General features: G+C 40.4%; 1 protein-coding gene across 1 annotated transcript in view; it reads right to left on the reverse strand.

The window, feature by feature from the left end:
- Positions 1–22195, reverse strand: part of LOC136871787 (golgin subfamily A member 2) — an 88254-nt gene that overhangs the window by 12414 nt on the left and 53645 nt on the right. Inside the window, exons 9-12 of the mRNA XM_067145372.2 lie at positions 20701–20807; positions 18623–18746; positions 9697–9823; positions 8332–8511 (exon numbers count right to left, since the gene is read on the reverse strand). Coding sequence (XP_067001473.2) covers positions 8332–8511; positions 9697–9823; positions 18623–18746; positions 20701–20807 — 538 coding nt within the window. The remainder of the gene's footprint in view (positions 1–8331; positions 8512–9696; positions 9824–18622; positions 18747–20700; positions 20808–22195) is intronic.

Here is a 22195-nt window from a genome sequence, read left to right on the forward strand (position 1 = left end):
ACGTTATTTACGCATTTATTATGAAAATATGTTCCCTTTCATTTCAAAATTTCTTTACAGAACAGCAGTTGACGGATATTACTAATAATAATAATAATAATAATAATAATAATAATAATGCTATTTGCTTTACGTCCCACTAACTATTCTTTTACGGTTTTCGGAGATGCCGAGGTGCCGGAATTTAGTCTCGCAGGAGTTCTTTTACGTGCCAGTAAATCTACCAACATGAGGCTGGCGTATTTGAGCACCTTCAAATACCACCGGACTGAGCCAGGATCGAACCTGCCACGCTGGGGTCAGAAGGCCAGCGCCTCAACCGTCTGAGCCACTCAGCCCGGCTGCGAATATTACTAATAGACTCCAACATCGCCTTTGAATGACAATGAGAAAACTCGCTACTGGACATAGCGAGGAAACAGTACTGAAGGTATTCGATCGCATGCAACATAATCGCTGGGGTGCATAAATATCAGTAACGGAAAAAAATCGTGCGCGCTTAATCGCTCGAAATAACGGATGCGTCAGTGATAGGACTCTTGCTGTAACCGAAGGATAATACACAGTTTAATATAGAAATTTTGAAGAGACAGCAAAAAAATTGTTATAACAGGGTTCTCTTTATATGCCATACTCGCTATAGCCGACTTCCACTGTACTTGCAAAGTTGTTTTTAGTTATACACATAACCTAACTTGCATAATTTTTTCCCTCTATAATATACAACTATTTTTCACTTGTTGTCAACACTTCCAAAGATGCAAGTTATATCTTGGTTCAGAGTCTCCTTGGCCCAGTTCTTGGTGAGCTTGGTTTCCTCCTTGTCGTGGCTGGATTGCTCCAATGTCTGGGGTCAATGGTACCACACCGTTGCCCACCCACTTCTACTTCAGCTGGAACAGATTTCCTTGCTGCATCCGGCTCAAACTGAACTTGTAGCTCCACCGCGTGGCCCTTGATTGGAGGGGTGGTCGTTAGCAAGTACACTCCATGACCTAACCGTTTATCCGCTTCTACGGGTCCAGTCCACTTTTGGTGTGAGGCCTGCTTAGAATCCACCAATCTTGTCACTGACTGGGTGATTATGCCGCAGTACCTTCTGGCCTGGTAGGAAGACCTGGTCTTCTTTGGCATCTAGAGCCTTAACCTGGGCAAGTGTTCTCTTTTCGGTCTTTGGATGCTTCCTCTGGATGCCTTGCTGCTGGTTGTGCTGCCATTCAGTGAGTGAGACTGCTGTGTCATCTTGACCGGAAGTGGGGGCCGATCGAATCTCTCGGTCACCAGTACAATGTAGTTGGCTCTGCTGGGAAGTATCTGGTGACACAGTTGATATGTTGTCGTGGAGATCCTTCCCATTATGCTTCAGGTATAGCGAAAAGGACAGTGACTACCAAAAGTTCAACTTTGCCCCTCGGTGTCCTAGGATGTGGGCCCTTCAGGCTATGACCTCCCAAAGATGCCATGGTTATCATCCTTGGCAGCTGGAATCTGCCTTATGGTTGCTCAACTTGACACAGGCACAAATGTAGCATCCCCAAATATAGTTCTTGATGTCCTTTCACATGATGACCCAAACGAACAGTCGGTGGATGGCTTGAAATGTTTCTTCTCCCCCTGGATGGTCAGCTTCAGCACTGTTGTGGAACTTCTCCAGGATGACCATCGAGTGTAACCTGGGAACAACTATTACTGCAGGCATGTAGGAGATAAGATGAGATTTGTACATTAAAAGACCTCTTTCAACATGGAAGTTCTTATAACACATTGTAAATTCCTTTGGAACGAGAAGGCTATCGGAACTGTGTCTACCAACCCAACGAGCCATGATCCAACAGGAATTATCTTGATCTTGTCATTTTCTCAGGATTTCCAAGACAAATACTTTTTGGATAATCGTAAGGACAGGTTCGTTACTTACAGTTCCCCTTTTCTTGAGAAATTCCCTCTCTACAATAGTGTTTCCTGTTTCTGGTTCCATTGCTGCATGCCTAAATAAACTATCCGCTCCCTGATTAGTACATCCAGAAACATGACATATATCAAAATCAAATTCTGCCAGCAACAAGGCCCATAGCATCAGTTTAGATTTGGAGCTGGGTTTGATGCTGCATTTTTCTTCTTGTAGTGTCTTCTCAATTACTGAAGGTTTGCCACAATCACAGCGAAGTCTGCATGATGTTCAGCTATCCTCATCAGTCTACTAGAATCTAGTCCTGTCCAATCTGGTAAGTTCCTCACCCAAGAGTGTTTCCTTTGACCGCAACCCCTACGTCCATCAATTTTACCCTGCATGATCAATTTAAGTAAGTTGTACTTTTCATTCCTCATAATATGCCCACGGTACGCTGACTTTCTTTTCTTGATTATACATATCAACATTCATTCCCTCCCCATACGTCTGAGTACGGCAGCATTGGAGACGAGGTCAGTCCACAAGATCCATAACATCTTTCGGAACACCCACATCTATAGAAGGCATTTATTCTCTTAATTGTGTTACATTTCAGAGTCTATGTTTCAGCACCATACAGAAGCATTGAATATATGTTTCAGCACCATACAGAAGCATTGAATATATATAGCATTTGACAAAGTTGTGACGTGTCTCTAAGCTGAGGCTTCTGTCACACAGTAGATGCCCCATTTTCAGAAAGCTAGTACGAGCCATTGCTGCATTATTGGCATATAATTGAAACTTTCTTCCCTCTTAGTACCCTCTAAATTCTCCTACGGCCCACACCAGAGCCAAAGCTTCTTTCTCGGCTGTGCAGTAACATTTCTCCTGTGGCAGATGGTTTTCTACTGGCATACTCATGTCACTTCCACCGTTGTTCCACCTAAACCTTAGTTGCTAGTGTCGGTCTGTAGATACATCTTCAGCTGGGGATCTGGATGAGCTAGACTGTGAGCACTGCAAATGTCTGTCTCGATTTCTTAAAATGCAGTCTCTTCCTTGTTGGTCCATCGGAATGGCCGGTCATAGTGTAGCAAGTCTGTGAGTGGAGCTACCTTCTCTCCAAAACAAGGGACGCAGCTACTGTACCAGCCGCACAAGCTGAGTTCAAGGAAGCTGTGCTTCTTCAAGAACCTGATTCTTCTCTGGCTGCCTCTCCAAGCCCTCTGCAGTCAAAACATGGCCAAGGTACTCTACGCAGGACTATGCAAAGTGACAATTCTCCACAAACCTTTGTTACATTTATAACATGTTGTTAGACGTTCTCACTAGAAATAAGGATATTATCCAAATATACTGGGCAGAATTTTCCAATATCTTCTTCTTCTTCTTCTTCTTCTTCTTCTTCTTCTTCTTCTTCTTCTTCTTCTTCTTCTTCTTCTTCTTCTTCTTCTTCTTCTGAGTACATCCCACTTAATCACAGGGTCTGCCGTCCTGCACTTCCTTTTCCACTTGATGCAGTCTTGTGCATCTTCAGCAGAGACTTTCACTACGTACATGTCCTTCCGCAGAGTGTCGAGCATGCGCTTCCTTCATCGCCCTTGTGTTTTGAGGCCCTCAGGACATGAGTTTAATGCCCTTCTCACAACTGAAGAACTGTTTTGGTGTAGCATGTGGCCATACCATCGCAAACTATTATCTCATACTTTCTCAGGGACTGGGATCCCACCAAAAGCCATCCGAACATCCTCATTCCTGATGTGATCCAGTCTAGTAAATCGTCTAGTAAATCCCACTGGCCAGTGAAGCATCTTCATCTCCATGACATGCAGCTGTTGTTCATGTCTCCTAGTGACTGGCCAACACTAAGTTCCATACAGTGCCACTGGTCTAATGATGGTTCTATAGATTTTCGATTTCAGATACACTGGCACCCTCCGATCAAAAAGGACTCCTGTGACTTGGCGCCACTTCATTCAGGCAGCGTTTACTCTGCTTCAAACATCTGGGAGTGTGTCGCCATCCGATTGGATAAGAGATCACAGATATTTAACCCTCTTGCACTCAGCCTATATGTAGGGCTTTGCTCGAAGCAGCTCATATTAATTATTGTGATTTTGCAACCACATTACAAAAAATCAGCATGTAAATAACACATATTAACATAAAGTAAATCACACTAATATATTTTTTTTGCTATTTGCTTTACGTCGCACTGACACAGATAGGTCTTATAGCAACGGCTGGAGTGTCAGCACTATATACTTCAACTTCTGCTTCTAGAACAGATCATGACAGCTAGTTAGATTACAGTAAAACGTCGTTAATCCGAAGTTGTTGGGACGCAAAAATCGGACTTCGAATTACGTGATTTCGAATTAACTGTCAACACGTAATTCGGCGTCACAATAAGACCCGTCACTGCATGCTGTTAACACTGATTCACAGTTTAAACCTCTCAAATGCCATGGAAAAAACTATTTCCAAAATGTATTTAACAACATGCATTTACAGTATTCAAATAATGCAGTTGGATAATACACTGGCAAACATAACCTCACTCAATGAAATCAAAAGAAAGAAAACATGATTCAAAGATGAGGAGAAATCCATACTGGCTTCCCTGTGCAAGTGCTTTATTCACTGGATTACTGTACCGTATGCATTTTAGATGCCTTTTATATACTTGCACGGAAAGTACCCGATGCCCTTAAAACATTGCGGCTCATCGAACTTTCCTATGACGAGGGGAGAAAGTCTCTCACTTCCGTCTGCATTACAACAACAGTACTGTACAGTGACTATACTTGTACGATTCCCCGCCATGGCACTTCTAAGACCCATTAATGCACGCAATCATCTTGATTGTCAGTTAACACATTGGAGACTGAGCCCAAGTGTGTATCGGGGTGGGGTAACAGCTCAGACTGACCATGCCCAAGGCTAAACAGGGCACGCGTATTTGTTATATTGTCAACACAGCCAGGATGAGAATCAGGCAGAAAGTATACATACCACTTTAAAGAACTTTTATAACAGCTATACTGTGCGTTCGTGTCCTCTGTTGTCATTTTCTCTGAACTTATAGCAGCTTATTTTAGCTTGAGTTCGCTTCTACACTTCATGCTTCCAGCTGCTCAAGGTGCGCACTTTCAGAGTTTTGTTCACATCGTGCGAAGTGTGTTTTGTTTCTGCAATAATGATTGGATCATCTGATGAAGGTGAAATTGTAGAGATTTTAGAAGAGATTTTTGATGACAGTGGTTAAGAAGAGGTAGATGATTCAGATCTAGACCCTGATTTCGAACTTCATGTTAGTGATAAAGGTATATATAACCTATTCTATCATATTACACCCAGGTGTGATTTTGCACTTTGTAGTTTATTTAGCTAATGTTTCATGATTTTCATATGACTGGATTTTCATTTAGAATGAAGTGAAACAAGCGATGATAATTCACATTTGCCGGGTACTTTTGGTGATATGGACGCACTTGCAAAGCCAGTGCAGATAAAGGAAAAGCGGAAAATGGGAAAGTAACGAGAAAACAGACATACTGGTGGTATCCAAAGTGTTCTGTAGCACTTTACATCCCTGAATGCTTAAAACTATTCCACACTCAAGCTCATTATGTGCAAGACTTTGTTGTCAAACTTTTTTTGTTGTAGCAAAAGGCATACCGTTGGAAAATGTGTAATGTAATACGTAGATCTTAATGCAACTTTTTAATCTGTAGAATAGGCACTTTTAATTTTTTGATGATATATACATGTTACAATTGCAACCTAGCTACTATTTTCTACAATTTTTTTTAAAAACCTTCAAAATATGGCGGTCTGCCTGCCCATATGCCACCTTAAGACTCAGTCTCCAATGTGTTAAAACTTTTCAAATGGCACAGAATTCTTTTCTTTTTTCTTCAGAAATGTATCAAACAAGGTGCATTTACATTATTCAAATAATGCACTTGGATAAAACAATGGCAAACATAACCTCACGCATCGAAAGGGAAAAAAAAGACACGATTCAAAGACGAGGACAAATTTTACTGGCTCCCCTGTGCAAAATGGTTTATCTTTTGGATTGCTGTGTTGTTTACATTTTTAGATGCCTTGTACCTGCACAGAACGTGCCCGACGCCCTTAAAACATCGTGGCTTTTCGAACTGTCCTATGACGGGGAAAGGAAGTCTCTCTCTTCCGTGTGCACCGCATAGCAACACAGTTCATTTCCCGGCTGGCAATTCTCTCCTTTAAAACCATAAGTCCGTTTGGCCCCAGTATTTAAAAAAATAAAACAAACAATGCAATTTCATCGGCATTGACAGTACTGTTTGGTGCGTATGAATTGATTATATAAGCCACGCTTTTTCGCCAACTGTTGGCATCGCCACTGTTCACGAATTCTACCTCTCTGCACACTGCCTGCTACGTGATATTGTACGTACGGGCATCACGAGAAAACGGCTGAAGAGAATTGAATAAAAATTGGTATGTAAAGTCGGGGAATAAGTCACTACAATCAAGGCCATAAGTAATTTTATTCACGCTGAGTGAAATAGTAGTTTGGGGGAAGGCCTAAAATGTAATTCAATATTTATGTTATAAGTGGTCTTATCGATACATACTATGTAACTAAAGTTACATAAAATTTAATTTCCGATCATTTATGTCTGATACATTTTTACCGTACCGGCTATGATGAGAGACATCCGAGCCACGAGAAAATAGGTAAACAGAATTTAATGGAAATCGGTATGTGAAGTTGGAGAATAAAGAACTTCAGTCTATGCTATAAATAATTTTATTCACCCTGGCTGAAATGGTAGTTTAGGAGAAGGTGCCTAAAATTTAATTTTGAATTACCTATGTTATTGGTCCTATTGAAAAGTACTACATAACGAAAGTTATATAGAATACAATTTCCAATAATTTATGTCTTATTCAGTTTTGCCGTACCGACTATGGTAAGACTGGTGGTGATTATTGTTTTAAGAGGAAGTACAACTAGGCAACCATCCTCTGTATAACACTAATCAGAGAGAAAAAATGGAAGGGGTCTGACACTTCAAAGAATGAAGGTATCGACCTAAGGAAGACAAGGGCCACAAAGGCCATGAAAATGAAAGAATCCCTAGGCCTCCATACGTAATACTGTTGGGGTCAGACAAGGACAAGAGTTGACCAAGGGAGGAAGAAAGGATACATGAAAGTGAGGAGCCTCGCACAGGTATGTGGAAGCAATGCCAGGGCTCAGCTAAGGGCTTGGTGGTCACCAACCTACCCACCCTCTGAAGTTCAGAGCACCTGGCCCACATTTGGTAGCCTCTTACAACAGGTAGGGGATAATGTGGATGTTATTATACTGCCCCCAACAACAGTGGGGAGACTATAACAAGAAAATTTATGGATTTAGATGAATTTAGACTTTGGTTGCTTAGTCCATAGCTTGGGTGAAGTGGCATCTATCGCAAATTGCAGCATATGACATGGGTTCTTCCATTTTTAAATTATTAGACAGCAATAATGGGCAATGTAACCTGCTACGAGACGTTATGGCTGAAATCTCAAATGAGACGAAACATGTACCAAATTATGTTTAATATATTTTTATATTAAATAGTTTTCACTTGTAAAGTGAAGTATACTGATTGCGTGGACCATTAAACCTAACACTAGTTATTAATTTAAACTGTATCAATACAGGTCTATATGATGAAGTTCGTAAATTGTTAGAATAGAGTAGTGCTGTTCGTTAAAAGTGAGAAAATTTGCATTTTTAAAATTTGATTCAGTATTTCATGTGATAGCATTGCTTTTTATCATGACACTCCTACTGATGTCATTGTAATGACCTATTTTGACTTCAGTTGGGAAAACCACAAACACAGTCTTTCTGAGGATGTAAAAAGGCAGGTGGAGACAGTGTCTGTGATTATAACAAAAACTCCCCAGCTTGACTGAGGCAAGAGGGCCTGCCATTACACTGATATACTCACAACGTGTACACTACTTAACCTAGAATTCTGTATACAGTGTAGAATTCCATACCAAAGCACGGGTACATCAGCTAGTTTGTAATAATTTGTAATAACGCAGTGCGTATTTAGCATCAAGATGCACAAGTGTAGTTGCACCATATCAATGACCTATTATTCATAACACACTATTTTATGTATCATTTTGTTTGTAATGTTTTAGAAGGTCTCTTGTTAATTTAATTGTTAGCAAGCTGATAATGGTCCAACACGAATTGAAATATGTTCTTCTGTTATAGTCTTTTCATGATTTATTTATTTATAGTGTAAAATCTTTCATAATAGTGTTAGGTGGAAAAATATAATTTTCTCTTAGGAGTCAACTCTAATGATTTGTAAGTCAGTACAGAATCATCAAGAGGTTTAATGTGTGTAAAGCTAGTTACAGCGTGGTCTCACCTATCGTCTCGGTCTCTCCCTGGAGTTGTAGCACTATATGTTCCAACTTCTGTTTCTCATCAGACAGTTCTGCCACCTCCTGCATGGTTTTAGTGAACCTTGCCTCCAACTTTTCCATGGCCTCCTTCATGCAGATGTAGCTTTTAGGGTCCACATCAGGATGAGGCAGCACATGAGGATCTGAAACAGGCCACATGTACTGTAACAAAGAGCAGTCATTTACTAAGGAACCAAAGACAGAAGGCAAATAGCAATCTTGATTACAATTCACACCTGAAAATTCCCTGAATATCTTATATTCCTAGAAGTGATGAGCAGTAAGGCCAGCCACAGATTAGCACAGCTAACTCAAAGTGCTCAACAGCATGAAGCTTCTACCACAAGTCTCTCTCTCGGTCAACTCTAGTTCTCGGTTCGTCACAAGAGTTCACCGAATAGAGAGATTACCTGGAGCATGTTGTGCCTAGCAACAATCTCCTTTTCCTTATCTCTCTATCATCTAGTTCTCTGCTGATTCCAATAGTATTAGCATTTTTCATTTTCACGCTCTTTGTGGTTGATACACTTATAGCATTAAGAGCGGATCATGTGCCACTTCCACTAGATTACTTGCGGATGTATTCACCTCCACCTCAACTACCACACTACAGATAAACAGAGAGATGATGACTCGAGCACCGTCACTGCCCTATGCTTGCCAGCTGAGTAGTTACAGGAATTGTCTGGCTACTGTTTATTAGACACAACATTTCAATACTCATGTATTGCAAACACAAGTGCCTATATCAAAACATAAAGAAAAAACTTAAATTATAAAGTTGAGACAGGCTGTACGTCTGAGGTCTCATAAGGGATTATGTAACGGTAAATGGAATGTTTCACTGCAGGTCCGCCAAAAGAGTTGCATTGACTTACATGCTTTAGAAATGTATTTGATTGTTGACTTCTAGGAACCCACAGTTCCATTCTATAAAGAAAAATAAGTAGTGGTTGGAGCCAGATTTTAAAAAGTTCTCATTTTTTGCTATTGATTTTACTTTGTACTGACTAAGATAGGTTTTAAAGCAATGATGGGATCGGACAGCAGACGCAAGTGCAAAAACCATTTTCAGGGCTGTCTATGGTGGAATTCAAACTCAAAAGCAAGCTCCGGGCTAAGGGATCCAAAGTACGCAGTTCTGTAAGGTGTTAAGATTGAACACAGAGGCCGTAAAGAGTTCAGGATAACAGTTCTGTGTGGAAAGCTGATCTTCTTCTTAGGAACATGGATCTCAATTATAAGACACCTATGTCTGGAATGCTTTGTCTACTGGGCCTGCGGTAGTTCAATGGTATTTGTTTTTGAAAATAAAAACAGCTTTTTACCAGAATGCTGCTTCAGTTGCTGCAGCTCGAATTGAAGCTGGTTTCGTTCTAGTTCCAGTTGGCGAACACTCGCTGATAAGGATGCCAACATATCATCCTTACGATCGGACGTCTGTTGCCCATTGTTCTGTGAACAAGAGAGTTAGTGCAGAAATGAAATTGTAATAATGAAAATATATATTTTTGTATAGACAGTACATTTGACAGATCAAGGAACAATGTGGTGAAAAAAAAGAAAGAATTGTCTGTTAAATAACACCACCTAAGGTTACCATGTTATAGGTAATAATAATAATAATAATAATAATAATAATAATAATAATAATAATAATTGTATGGCCTCAGCTACCGTGTGCAAGTATTTTAATTTGACACCATCTGGAGGCTTGCTTGTCAATTTCAATGTTCTGTTTTATTCCACACCTACTAGATGGCAGAGTAAACCAATCTCTCTTGGCCAACTCTGGCACAGTTTTAAAGATTTTTATTGGGTAATCACCAAATATTTTACATGCCAACATCATACAACACAGTGTTGAGTGAACGTTTTTCCATCCTTCAAAAATCAGACTACCTCTGCTGGATTTGTCTTGGGATCTGACACTCTACCACTGATCCACAGAGGGAGATGATCGTGGCATGAGTGAGGTGATTTTTTTTTGCTTTACATCACACTGACACAAATAGGTCTTGTGGCAACGATGGGATAGGAAAGGCCTAGGAATGGGAAGGAAGCGGCCATGAGCTTAATTAAGGTACAGCCCCGGCATTTGCCTGGTGCGAAAATGGGAAACCATGGAAAACCATCTTCAGGGCTGCCGACAGAGCGGATCAAACCCGCTATCTCCCGATTACTGGATACTGGCCGCACTTAAGCGACTGCAGCTATCGACCTCGGTAGTGAGGAGATTCGGCATTGCCATTGCCTCCCTTATTGTGCCATAAAGTGCTATTGCAGTACAACACACCAGTCATTACTAAGCACCACAAGGAGACATGTGACTAAGTTTTGCTTTGACAAGAGACAGATGCAAAAGATACGGCTTCTGTCAAGAAATGTTGCATTTCGTTTTATGACACAGCAGCACAGACAGGTCTTATGGTGACAATGGGATAGGAAACATCCAGCAGTGGGAAGGAACTGACCCCAGCTTTCATTAGGGTTTAACCCCAGCATTTGCCTGGTGTGAAAATGGGAAACCACGCAAAAACCATCTTCAGGGTTGCGACAGTGGGGTTCAATGCAAGCTAATTGCTACGAGACCGAAACCACGCCACTTGCCCGCTCCTGTAAAGAAAAAACTACAGGCAGAAGACTACCCCTACTGATAAGGGATGGGGGATGATGCCAACCTCGCTGAATAAGGAGGTGGGAGGACAGCTGACAGTGAGGTTGAGCTGTGGAGCAATAACACGAGATCTCGATTCTCAGTTCCTTGGTCCCAGAATTTTGGCTTGTCTGGTTAACTCCTCTAGCTCGTAAATCTGGGCTTAATGCCCCTACCTGAGTTCAGTTGTAAATAGTGTGTATAATCACTAACATCAATGGAGATGGAGAGACAAAAAAATAATTCAAATATAAACATACAGTAGTGTGCAAGTACAGAGGTTTCTGGTAAATGGCAATGTATGCTTCCTAAATAACTAACCATACACTGAAACAATTAGTCATCACTAGTAAGAACAGTGGAACCTCAATCGATCATTCCTGGAACTCTAGTTTTCTCCAGATCTACCATTCATAATTTTCAGTCCCGACCTCTCTGTCGTTTTTTTTTTTTTCAAGTTGCTTTACGTCACACCGACACAGATAGGTCTTATGGCAGCGATGGGGCAGGAAAGAGCTAGGAGTGGGAAGAAAGCGTCCGTGGCCTTAACGTACAGCCCCAGCATTTGCTTGGTGTGAAAATGGGAAACCACGGAAAACCATCTTCAGGGCTGCCTACAGTGGGGTTTGAACCCACTATCTCCCGAATACAGGATACTGGCCGCACTTAAGCGACTGCAGCTATCGAGCTTGGTCTGACAACCTCTAAACCCCAATCAATCATCATATCAATATACACGCTCGCCTGTTCTGTCTCGCTCCCGGGCTATCTGATGTAATTTCGAGCCGCGCTGTGACAGCGGCTGTGCCATGCCATGTTGAATCAATAACTGCTATAACGTCGTCCAAACAGGGCCATGTTGCATGACTAACAGCTCCATTACTTTCAGCCGAGTTCTGAGCCACAGTATTCAAGGCAAGCGATGTCAGGAATGTGGACTACATTGTTACAGTACAGTATTTCATTTTGTGTGTGCATTTGTCATGCACTGTTGTTACTAATTGTCTTATTTTGTGGATTTTTTGATATGACATAGAAAACAAAGACTGGAAAAGAATCTACATACAAAGAGTTGGAGGTTGTACTCTTTACCTGGTATCAACAAGCTTGAATATCAGGCATTCCTGTGGACAGCAATGCCTTATGAGAAAAATGCCTCCATATCGCAGAAAGAATGAACTTCACAGATTTCTCAGTTTACAATGGATGGATCTCCTGCTTCAAGGGGAGTGCTGCTGTAGATACAACAGGTACGGAACTGTGGTTTGAAAACCTGCCGACGGTGCTCAAGGGATAGAAACCCAGAGACATTTGCTACTGTGCGGTCAGGAAGACAATTGTGAAAGAAGCCCGTTTCATCTGTGTTGTCACAGGAGTGTCGTGTCATGGTGGGAAAAAGCAAATAATCGCATGGCTCTTCTTTTGTGTTGTAACAGTGATGGGTGCGATAAGCGTGTGCCTATTGTTATAGGAAAGTTTCAGAAATCCAGGCGTTTCAAAAAGATGTTCTGAAATGAAAATCAACGTCCGCAGGCAATTCATTTCATAACATCGGCTAGGCATCAGAACTCGCCAGTCATAATTCATAACTGTTCAATCAATCAATCAATCAATCAATCAATCAATCAATCAATCAATCAATCAATCAATCAATCAATCAACCGATTGGGATCAGAACTCGCCAGCCACAATTCATAACCGTTTCTGGAAGTGCAGCTAGAATGAAAGTGTCGAATATATGGACTATATGATTTAATGTATGGACAATGTCGTCAATGAGTGACCTATGTGTGATGATTGGGAAAAGCTGGACGTGAACAACGTGGAATTTTATATGTATGTATCAACAGACAGTGAACTTCTCACATGTTCTGCTCTCAGTGTACAGGAGTTGTGGGGCAGTATCACACTATCAACTGACGAATGTGTATTATGGGGCAGCAAGAGTGGAGACGTCAAATCACCGCCGAACGTTTCTGAAGTTCTGAGCGCATTCAAAACAATTCGATTCTACATTTTACACTCATGATACTGACAGCAGCGAGCAGCAAACTATTTGAATATTGAAAGTTCATTGCTCCATATAAAACGTAATCAGGCCAAAAAACAAACATCTATTACAGACTTTGCCAGTACCGTAATGATTTTTTGCAAGAGGTGTGAAGGTACTAAATGGTTATGGTTACATTTTTTATCATTACATTATTCATCATTATGTTTGTTAAGTGCATCTATAATCAAAGTATATACATTATTATTTTTTTTTTTTGCAACTGCTTTATAACGGGTGTTTTCCAAATCGATTGCTTTCCTACTTTTTTTTTTTTTTTTTTTTTGCAATAGCCGGAAACAATGAATCAAGGTTCCACTGTATGAACATTCACTTAACGTTTATAGAGACAGAGTGCTAAGGTGCAAAGTGTTCCTAATACTGGCGTACGAACGGTACATCTCGCAGATGCAACGCACGCTTGCAGAAGGGGAAGGCAGAAAAATTGAATTTCCAAAGTGAGAAATGTGCTGTAGCGTTTGTATGCGACCTGTTTCAAAAGATCTAAACACAAAATGCAAGTTTTGAGGACAATGTTCTCACATGCTTATTTGTGAAATTTATCATTTAATTGAATGTTGTGTTTGTGCCTTGTGAAGTGTCATAATTAATTACATCCTTGTGCTGTCTTATTCAATGCAAAAAGAAGTGACTCAGAATGATCTCCGCATGTGTCACTGACATGGGCTGAATTGGAATAAATATTACCATATTATACTCACTTGATATCTAATGAGTGACACTCATACTGTACAAAATTAAAATTCCAATGTAAACTCATTATACATCGTCACAGCATTTGTAATCACTGTTATGTAAATCAGTAACTATCATAGGATACACCATTCCATACAGAATAACCCCATCTTTTCTAGAAGATATTAATTCAAAATTTCTCATTTATATGGGAATTTTGGTAAAAGACTACAGACTATAATGTCGGTAGAGAAAGAAATTCCACCAGTGTAGTCTGATACTCTGTCAGGCAGTGGACTGTAGTACATTAAAGGTTAGGTATGATCTCTGAAAGTAATAATGAGGCAATGGCACGCTTCAAATTCAAGACAGCCTCTCAGGATGCAGATTACTAGACCAGTGGTACTACAGGTAATTCCAAGGAATTTGCCAACCCTGCCCCCCATGGTACTACAGCCCTAATGGGCTTTCACCTACCAAGCAACCACTGCTCACCTGAACACCTATAGATTACAAGGTGATGCATCCTCTTGGCCATTACTATCGGCATTCCAAACCGTGGCTGCTATCTCACCGATAGACAGCTCAACTATTCCCACGAACGACGAGTGGACCTCAAAACAGCCCTCACATTCAAATAAACCTCCCTGACATGGCCAAGAATTGAACCCAGGGGCTTTCACCCCTCAAGCACAAGACTGGTAAGCAGGCTGTTAAACTTAAAATTCCATTTTCTCGCTAAATGAGGGGCAATGGCAAATCCTTGAACATGTACCTGTTTATTTTTTATGTAGATCAAGCTTCCAAAGTATGGATGTCTGTGGCCTTCCTAATCAGCCAGCCAGGACTCCCCTTGCTGCAGTAATCCTAGTTTTAAGTGTTCGATTCACTCATCAGTCTGTGCCACAAAGGGCCTGTACTACTACTGTCAGATAAACAGCCAGACACGTAGGCTGCAGTTTTGCAAACTAGAAGTTAAATATTTTCTTGCGTACTACCAACGGATTTTAACGACGGTATTGTAATGCGGAAGATGTAGTAACATTTTTATTGGGTTGGTAATAAGGTTACTGAAAATATAGTGAAATTTAGCGCGGTGGTATACGTGTTCCCTGGTGTTTTCGTTTGTTTATTCCTTTTGAAATTGTATTACTAGAACCCAATATCAGACTCTTAAGCTATAATGTGGAAGTCCAGGTCAAAAACAGAATTAGGACTGAAATATACACATACGAAGAAATGTTAAAATTAATTAACTGTATAACGAAACTGAAACTGTTATAGAAAATAAAAAGATTGAAAATGTAACCTGGACGCAAAAGTTAAGATTCAGGTTATGTATCTTTTTTGTCTAGTACTATTTACGAGGTTGCGCGTTACGACGAAAGTAAAGTTTATATTCGTAATTAATGCCACTGATGCAGCGTGGGATCATTAATTTTATTATTAATTCAATTTATTGTTTGCTCATTGAATAAGTAGTTAGTTTCTTTCTTTTCAATACAATGTGAGAATAGTAACTGGCAAGCATCTATCTCACTTTAGCGTAAATACTTTTGTAGCAAGTTATTATGAAGTAAAAGAAATATAACCTCCTTAACATTTTCATTCGACGGACGAATTGCCATGAACAACGTCGTGTACCTTTACTCCATATGTGCGTCGCAGATTTGGAATAGAACTCACGCTTTTGACATGCATTTTAATGATTAGGAAATGTGTACTATCACCTCTAGTACCCTACCGACTACCATTTACAAAGTAAAAAACATGTTAGACTATTGGGACTCGAACCAACGTAAAACTGCTAAGCAGCAAGCTTTGCTGCCCTAACGACCACGGCTACCCATGAAGCTTACGGTTGCCTGCTTGTGTTCTAGTGATATACTCAGTAGCAACAACTTCCTAGCTTGGGAAATATTTAAGAATTCTGTGATAGCTGGACAGGAAGCATGACATACTTTATAAATATATACATAAATTACATTGTAACAACTTAATTTCGCATAGCATCATGCAGATGTAGATTCATCTTCATGATTAGCCATCTTGATTCTTTAGAGTAGCATCCCCGATAAGAGCTAAGTGCCAGATAAGAGCGTTAACAGCCTCTCCAACTTCGGCATAGCTATACTCGAGAATATTTTCCCAGATTGACATAAACGAAAGTCGTAGTATGCGGTTCCAACCAAACTTCCAGATAAATGTCCAAACTGCCAAATAAATTTATACCGCACTTTTTATCTGACTGTCGTAGTACAGGCCCTAAGTTACTCAACCTGGCTACAGATAAGTAGCTTAAGGTTATATATCTGTGGTTCACTTTTTTTTTTTTTTTTTTTTTTTTGCTTTACGTCGCACCGACACAGATAGGTCTTATGGCGACGATGGGACAGGGAAAGGCTAGGAGTAGGAAGGAAGCGGCCGTGGCCTTAAGGTACAGCCCCAGCATTTGCCTGGTGTGAAAATGGGAAACCACGGAAAACCATCTTCAGGGCTGCCGACAGTGGGGTTCGAACCTACTATCTCCTGAATACTGGATACTGGCCGCACTTAAACGACTTCAGCTATCGAGCTCGGTTGTGGTTCACTCATCAGCCTGTACCAGTGAGTTACTCTATCAAGTAGCAAGTCGTACACCATCAAGAATAGCCTCCCTTAAGGATCCGTCTTAGCCCCATTGTTTTTCAACCTATATACAAGCGATGTACCAGAAACAATGTCCCATAAGTTCTGCTATGCTGATGACTCTGCCATAGCAATTCAAACTAACCATCTTGAAGAAGGAGAAGAAATCCTGATACAGGATCTACAAAAACTAGAAAACTATTGCAAACAATGGAGGCTTTGCCCAAATCCATCAAAAAAGGAGGTCACAGCTTTTCACCTTAACAATAGAATCTCCAAATAAGAGCTGAACATTACATTCTGCGGAAAAAGGGTGAGAAACAATCCTAACCCAAAATACCTGGGAGTTACTCTCGACCGCTCTCTGACTTACAGAAAACACATTGAGAATACTGCAGGAAAACTTAGGACCAAGAATAACATCATTCGCAAACTAGCCGGCACAACATGCGATGCTGATGCAAGTACTCCTCCTATGGCAAGCCTTTCACTGGTCTACTCTGTTGCCGAATACTGTGCACCGGTATGGTACAGAAGTGCTCATGTCCACAGAGTGGATACTCAGCTCAATGAGACCTTAAGGATCATAACAAGCACACTAAGATCAATCCCTGTGCCATGGTTGCACGTACTGGCAAGTATACCTCCTCCACAACTGAGAAGACAACAAGCTGCTGCTCAAACTTGGAAAACTTACATCTGTCCTGACTTTAAACACCTTCCGATTCACTCAGTACTGAGTAATCCACCAACCATGGGTCTGAAATCCAGGAAGCCTATTTGGGATGGTAACATTATTAAGCAGCCAGGGCCTTTCAACATCAGCAAAGTATGGAAGGAAGGGTGGAGAGATTTCTCATCATCTCGTCAAATACAATTAGATGATCCTTCCCAGCATGTTCCAGGAACTGATCTACCAAGAAGTACGTGGTGCCAACTAAACCGTGTACGAACTGGTCAGGATAGGTGCAAAGCAACGCTGCACAAATGGGGATGGCTAGATTCACCTACTTGCGACTGCGGAGCTCAAGAACAGACGATGAACCACATCATTAGGACGTGTCCACAATGTAGATTCACAGGTGTTTGGGAAGAGTTCATGAAAGCATCAGTTCCAGTGCTTTCCTGGCTGAAGAGTCTTGATATTCACTTTTAATTTATTATGTACATATTTGTGTACAATAATGTACATCATTTGTTCCATACAATATATATATATATATATATATATATATATATATATACATACCTTTAGGTAACTGAAGGTTACACACTTTTGATTCACTCATCAGCCTGTACCAGTGAGTTACTCTATCAGCTACAGATAACTAACTGAAGGTTACAAACCTGTGGTACACTCATCAGACTGTATCACTGAGATACTCTACCAGCTACAGATAACTAACTTACAGCTACAAACTTGTGGTTCACTCATCAGCCTGTATCACAGAATTACTCTATCAGCTATAGATAACTAACTGATGGTTACACACCTGTGGTTCACTCATCAACCTGTACCAGTGAGTTACTAAATCTTGGCTACAGATAACTAACTTACAGCTACAAACCTGTGGTTCACTCATCAACCTGTACCAGTGAGTTACTCTATCAGTTATAGATAACTAACTTACGGTGACACACCTTTGGTTCACTCATCAGCTTGTACCAGTGAGTTACTCTGTCAACTACAGATAACTAACTTACAGCTACAAACCTGTGGTTCACTCAGCAACCTGTACCAGTGAGTTACTCAATCCTGGCTAGAGATAACTAACTTAAGGCTACACACCTTTGGTTCACTCATCAGCCTGTACCAGTGAGTTACTCAACCTTGGCTACAGATAACTAACTTAAAGTTACACACCTTTGGTTCACACATCAACCTGTACAAGTGAGTTACTCTATCAGCTACAGATAACTAAAAGCTAAAAACCTGTGGTTCACTCTTCAGCATGTACCAGTGAGTTAGTCTATCAGCTATAGATAACTAACTGAATGTTACAAACCTACGGTTCACTCATCAGCCTGTACCAGTCAGTTACTCTATCAGCTACAGGTAACGAACTGAAGGTTACAAAACTGGGTCCATTCATCAGCCTGCATCACTGCGTTACTCTACCAACTACAGATAATTAACTTAGAGCTACAAACCTGCTGTTCACTCATCAGCCTGTATCACTGAGTTACTCTATCAGCTATAGATAACTAACTGAAGGTTACAAACCTGTGGTTCACTCATTAACCTTCCTTGCTCTTCAAACTGCCTGAGCTGCTCAACCTCACTGGATAGTTTCGATGAATTTTCCTGAAGCTCAATGAGAAGCTGCTGCTTTTGTTCAAGATGATTTCTGTAACAACGTAACATGCTTCGTTCTGTAAACCATAATGAACCATAATTCATTTTCTAAGTTTAAGGAATGTAAGTGGACTTAGTTGCTTGAAGTATGGGAAGCAAACGGAGAGGAAGTATAAGGTCAGGTGAATATAATGGTAAATATGGAATACATAGATGAGCAGAGGAGAAGGAGAAGGAGAAAAGAATGGTCCTGCAAAAATGGCAGATTAGAGCCTGAAATTTTGGATAAGCTTCAAGTACTTGGGAAGCAAATTGATGCAGAATATAACAGAGTATGAGAAACTGGTATTATTTTCCCATCCTGAGACCTGCACACTGACAAAAAGACAGGCCAGCGAGATGAAAGTTTTCAGAAGTAAAATAGCAAAGACGAAATAGGAGGACAAGGTAAGAAATGAGGATGTCAGAACACAGATGGTTTTGACATGTTAAGAGAGATGGAGACCCAGACAAAGGTCGTTGAACAATATAATAACAAGGAACATATCCTGACCTGCGTCTCCATCCAGCTCTATTCCAAGCACTTTCATTTAGTTCTGCCAGTATCTCATTTGCATCCCTCCAATCCTCCCACCATTGTAAGCACAGGGAGGTATTCCTCAAAGTAAGATAGCACTTGTCATGCTATGCTCCCTTGCAAAGAGATTTTAGGCTTGGCCAATTCCAACATTTTCTTATTACTAACTAGCCGATCAAATTTTATAAACAACAGCGTCAGTGTCATCTAACGGAGGAGTCGCAACTGGAGAGAGCGAGAGCAAGAGAGAACAACAGTCTGTGTTCATCATTTTATGGCATTAGGACACTTTAGTACATTGCATTTAATTTTTGTCTGGCTTGGCGACATTAAGTCATTCGAGGTCAGTGGTGGTGATTCTTCTTTTAAGAGGAAGTACAAGTAGGCAATTGTCCCCTAAGAACATGTTAAATGGAAACAAAAATTAAAATAAAATTAAACTATTTATTCAACAGAGGAATTTGAAAATTAATTAAAAAAAGAAAAGCCCCCACTCAACGTCAAGGTCCTGGTGTCCCTAGAGAGGGCTGCAGTATTCAGCATGGCAGTTTGGCGACTGAGATTGTTGAAGGTAAACGCCTCCGAAGAAGACCAATGACTTGCAAAGCTATAAAAATACGAACATGCTGCTCAAAACCTACTTATCACAAGGGCAAACCATTTGCAAGACAACTCTTCATGATTACAATGACTGTCCATGTATTTGCCATACGCTAAATAAAATTGTTCAATCGTCGTCGTAACAAGTTAAATAATGACAGAGAAGAGAAAGGATTTGAGAAATGACCTAGGACATGTTTATATTGTCGAGACAAAAGAATATCCTAAGCCTGAGGTGTGCTCTGTCCCTACCATTGCAGTAAAACATGCTAGACTAAACTTATCAACAATTTCGATAAGAACTGTTCAATCATCATGGTAATGAGTAAAGTAACGATGGCAACAGCCGTATTACACTGTATGTTCTATCAATATTCATAATAAAAATATAGGTCTGGTGACCATGATCATAATATCGTGTTAACTAATTCTACAAACTTCTAATAACAATGTTATTGGTTTTATGTCCCAATAACTACTTTTACAGTTTTTGAAGATGCCAAAGTGCCAAAATTTCGTCCCACAGGAGTTCTCTTACATGCTGGTAAATCTACCTACATGAGGCTAACATATCTGAATATCTTCAAATACAATTGGACGCAGCCAGGATTGAACATGTCAAGTTGGGCAAAGAAGGCCAGCGCTGTATCTTCTGAGCTACTCAGCCTGGCCTACAAACTTCTTGTTCCTTTTTATTCATAAATATTAGCAAGAACAAAGAATAACTGTGGCAAAATAAAGGATATATGTTATCAAGAGATGTGAGGCTGAGAGAAAACTATAAACAGATTGTCGTATCTGTTGACAGAAAAAACAGAAATGCTCTGACCTTGCATCATGTAGCTGAACTTGTTGCTGAGCCAGTTTCTCTCCCAGTTCCTTATTGACATGCTGCTCGTGCTGAAGACGCTCCGTTAGCTCCATTTTGTCATTGCTCTGGAACACGAAATGGATCTCTCTTTTCAGTAACTAACACGACTCTACACCTCATTTACCTCGCTCTCACACATACTGTACAATTATGGTATAGGAATTGTGAAGTGACATTTCAACACTAACAATAACCTACATAAAATAAATACTATGTACCATATTTCTCCGAATCCAAGACGTTGTCTTTTCTCAGAATTTCATGCAATAAATTTTATTTATTTATTTATTTATTAATTATTATTATTATTATTATTATTATTTACAATTTGCTTAACATCACACTGACACAGATAAATCTTATGGCGTCAATGGGATAGGAAAGGCCGAGGAATGGGAAGAAATCCGCTGTGGTGTTAATTAAGGTACAGCCCCAGCATTTGCCTGGTGTGAAAATGGGAAACCATGCAAAACCACCTTCAGGACTGCTGACAGTGGGGCTCAAACCCATTATTCTCCCGGATGCAAGTTCACAGCCGTGCGCCCCTAATCGCATGGCCAACTCGCCCAGTATGTGATATATCAAGGGTCGTCTTGCATTTGTGGCGTAACAGTAATGAACACCACTGGCAGCTACCACGATAACCATGCTGCTTCCTTTCACCCACCGCATGCACAAAACTCAACCTTCAAGTCTGCGTCTTTATTATTCTGCCATCATCGAGAGAACTAAAACTGATGTAAACAAAGAGCATCATGTATCCATCTGCGGTTTTTACATTGATTGGAGAATGACTGGGCTACTTCGGAGAACATGGCAAGAGTCACGTGGGGTTGTTTAGGAACTGTCATTAACTCGCCTGATTGCCGCGATTACATCATACTGTTGCCAGATATCACTGATGCGGATGAAATGATGATGATGTTTGTTGTTTAAAGGGGCCTAACATCGAGGTTATTGGCCCCTAATGGCACGAAATGAAATAACAAAAAATCCAAAATCATCCACTGACCAAAATAAAAAAACTGTCATGAAGAAGGAATGGATGGACATGAAGCAAAAAGAAAAACAACAACAAAAAACGAGCAAACAAAAAAAATTAGTGGATTCAACAAAAAAAAGGGATCATATATAATTTATTACTCACCAAGGGACCACTCATAAAGCAGAATCCTGAATCGAGGATGCTTGATGTCTAAAGGGGTGCAAAATCCAAGTCTAAGGCCCCACAGAATGGTACATGTCGCGAGTAAAGTAGAACCATGGTATTTGTCATGTTGGGGTACTAATCAAAAGTAGCGAAGACTCACAGTGTTCCACACAAGATGGTACTAATCACAAGTATTATACTTCGTACAGGTAACGCAGACCTATTGTGTTTCCCACACAATGGCGCCACTCATAGCCAACGCAAACCGATGAGTTTCCCCACCTAGGTGTACTAGTTGCGGGT

Source organism: Anabrus simplex, chromosome 4 (genome assembly GCF_040414725.1).
Source record: "Anabrus simplex isolate iqAnaSimp1 chromosome 4, ASM4041472v1, whole genome shotgun sequence".
NCBI lineage: Eukaryota > Metazoa > Arthropoda > Insecta > Orthoptera > Tettigoniidae > Anabrus > Anabrus simplex.